The sequence below is a fragment of the Priapulus caudatus genome, unplaced genomic scaffold (assembly GCF_000485595.1).
Source record: "Priapulus caudatus unplaced genomic scaffold, Priapulus_caudatus-5.0.1 Scaffold4047, whole genome shotgun sequence".
Classification (NCBI taxonomy): domain Eukaryota; kingdom Metazoa; phylum Priapulida; class Priapulimorpha; order Priapulimorphida; family Priapulidae; genus Priapulus; species Priapulus caudatus.
Window position 1 is genome coordinate 1 of NW_014581108.1, and position 3,301 is coordinate 3,301.

General features: G+C 41.7%; 1 protein-coding gene across 1 annotated transcript in view; it reads left to right on the forward strand.

The window, feature by feature from the left end:
- Nucleotides 1-1,511: 1,511 nt before the first annotated feature.
- The window catches only part of LOC106819687 (ATPase ASNA1 homolog), a gene marked incomplete at its 5' end in the record, with an annotated part of 8,031 nt that continues 6,241 nt past the window's right edge, over nt 1,512-3,301 (forward strand). Inside the window, 2 exons of the mRNA XM_014824285.1 lie at nt 1,512-1,659; nt 2,011-2,065. Coding sequence (XP_014679771.1) covers nt 1,512-1,659; nt 2,011-2,065 — 203 coding nt within the window. The remainder of the gene's footprint in view (nt 1,660-2,010; nt 2,066-3,301) is intronic.

Sequence of the window (3,301 nt, forward strand, 5' to 3'; positions counted from 1 at the left end):
TGGCCTACCTTGTACTGAAATTAGTTTAGAGATATTTGCTATCGTATTGCTGTAAATTGTAATCTTGCACGAGCTGCTCTGCCTCTGGTTGTATCAACCATTGAGCTATTTTTAACGAGCCAGATGTGCCTCGCAAGGGGTTTAATGTACCTTATTACCTGACACCATAGAATGCACGTTATGTATAGTAATAATATGGTAATTATTCGCTCCTGCTTTTTTGCAATTCGTCGTCACACTGACAGCTGCCATTGCTACAATGCTTTTGCTGACCGATGCAACGATGCCTTTGATAGCGGCCCGCCATCTATCGGAATTTTATTACACTAGTTTGAAGTGTTGTTTTTTTGGGTTAGAAATGAACGTCTAGGACGTCTTGCTATGCACAAATGAATTTATCAACAGAACACCAGACACCAGATGAGCCCTGTCGCTATGCGGCACTTGTTTTATTGAGACGTTCGAAGTGCCTTTGTGTATTCACTTCAGACCAGTCACAGCCGTCACTGGTAAATACAGGAATTATATTTGCAAACCATTCTTAATGTTGTATTCTCTATCGCCTTATAATTTCATATAAATGCCGTTAAAATGCTACTTTGCATCAAAATCTAGCTGCACGCATGCCACTGGCACTGTACTGTGTACACAAACACAGAATAGAAAGATAGAGCAGGTGGGAAAGCACGAGTGCCAAACGGGACGTGCCAGGGTCGGACAACGCTCACTTTGTTTCATACTATTACTATTACACTCACAGCACAAATACACAAGCGTTCGCCTCCATATCGCTATCTGTGCATAGCGAACTGCTCACACCTGTCTGAATTTCCACCCTTGCACTTAGGCACAACTTTATGCCCAATTTACCCAGGGAAATCTTTTACAATCCTGCAGTCATATCGCTCTCTGCAGTTTTGTGAACCGGTGCAACTGCCAGTTTATACATGAGTAATGATGGCGCATTGCATTCTGGATTAATTTCCGTTTGCGAGCTACGACACGAGCCTTGCCTTGTAACTTCAAGCCAAGCCAGGTTGGTCTGCACAGGAATCACATCGCATACATGACTACGTTCATTAGCCAAACAATTTAATAGCACCAATAAAGATTTCCAGATAATAAATAAGCAGCTGCTTCTGGAGAAAAGGAATAACTTTAAGTAGACAGTTTTTTAGTGGAGAGTGATTAGAGGAGTGTTGGGGACAAAAGGGGAAGAATATAGAGGTCCACTATCCACTCCAATATTACCTCCACAACATGCATCCTGTATGGCAAACTGTGATGTGCTGAGCTATTACATTTCTGTGTTTAACAACACCACATGTTAACAGTAAAGTTGTTTCATATATAAGTTTCTATGCTAAAAAAATCTAAGACAGCAATATTTCATTTATCACATAATCCATCACCTTTTACCCGAGTAATATCAGGAACCTGATCGTTTTACACAAGTATCCAAACTGCAGCATTTAAAAAGGTAATACGAAAACGTATGGCTTGTTCTTTAGTTGCAGCCTTGCAGTACAGCTAGCCAGAGTCAGGGAGACAGTCTTGGTAATTTCGACTGACCCAGCTCACAATATCTCTGATGCTTTTGACCAGAAGTTCAGCAAAGTTCCAACAAGAGTCGTCGGCTTTACAAACTTATATGCAATGGTAAGAAATAATTAGTATTGGACTTCATTTGTATTGATTGTAGACTTCGTGTTGTTTATAATCTTGCTTTTGTTATGAAAAATATCTATGCAGCTTATTACTTGTGGTTCATAAAACCATGCGAAGAATGTTTCACTGGGAATTTTTTACAGATACTGCATTTTTATGCTAATTAAAAAACATTTTAGGATCAGTTCTAAAAAGTTCACATTTAATGCAGGATTGAAGCGTCAGAAATTATTTGTCCCTGGCTCCCTGCACTTTTATTGCTAATCAGGTGGCATCGCCAGACAAATAATCTGCTCATCTAAACTTGTCGCACTCAAAGCACACATTACTTACTATTCCTAGGAGATTGATCCGAACCTGGGAATGGCGGACCTGCCAGATGAGTACTTTGAAGATGGTATGGAACTGTACCTGACTGTATGATGTGACTCCCAGGAACACTACTATATCTTTCTGAAATCACTATGTCTATGAAATAATTGTACTATTATACCTCTTTCAATGCACACTCAGCCAACATATATATGATGTTGTAACAGACATGGGAAAATGAGCTATGTCCTAGTAAGCCGCAAGAAGAGTACTGCTATGAGTACTTACTTCATTTATTTTAACAGAAGGCTGATAAATGTTTGTCACCATTTCTCGTATCTTGGCCATAATCTTGTATCACTGGTAATTAAGGCTTATTTTTGGCTCATCTGACATAGTCAGATGCAGCTTGTAGAATCGCATGAGCGTGCGTCCGTGCGTCCGGCCGTGCGTCCGTCCGTGCGTCAACAGTTGGGCACAAATCTTAACCGCTCGACGTACGGTCACGATATTCGGCACATTGGGGGGATCGTCAAAACGAGTTGGGATGTCGAAGCTGGGGGTCAAAGGTCAAAGGTCAAGAGGTGTAAAACTCAAATAATTACCCAGGAGTGAGGTGCTAGTGACTGTATTCCAACTATTCATAATGTACACTACAGAATCTCATATATAAGTCATCTCATTATCTCCTAAGTAAGCGTTGTTCAAGTAAGAGCTATGTGTGGAATTTCACTGTAAAATGGGAGCTTTCCACAACCACAGGTACTCGCCAACGCAGTTGAGAAACAAATCAATGTTTAACCCTCCTCTTGAGGGTCAAAAGGTTATCCGACACTTACTCTTCGCATGTCAGCAGAAAGTACATTTCATGGTACTTTCAATAAAACCATAAAAATGCTAGGTCACCGCTGAAACAAAAAAGTTTTTCAATCGCTCCGTCAGACCATGTCCTCAGAAAATGTCTAAAATCTACCCTGTACCCCCTTGACCTTTGACCTGTGACCTCCAATTTCGGCACAGTGATGGCTTTTCCTACCATGATGCTATACACCGACTATCACGAGCCTAGGTCGAGCCGTTTAGATTTGTGCCGCAATTCTGCATTTCCTCCCTATACCTTAAGTTAAGGAGGGAATGTTCCCCTTCTTTTACACCTCTCGACCTTTGACCTTTGACCCCCCAGCTTCAACATCCCAACTCGTTTTGACGATCCCCCCCAACGTCCCGAATATCGTGACCGTACGTCAAGCGGTTAAGATTTGTGCCCAACTGTTGACGGACGGACGCATGGACGGACGGCTGGACGCACGGACGATCATGG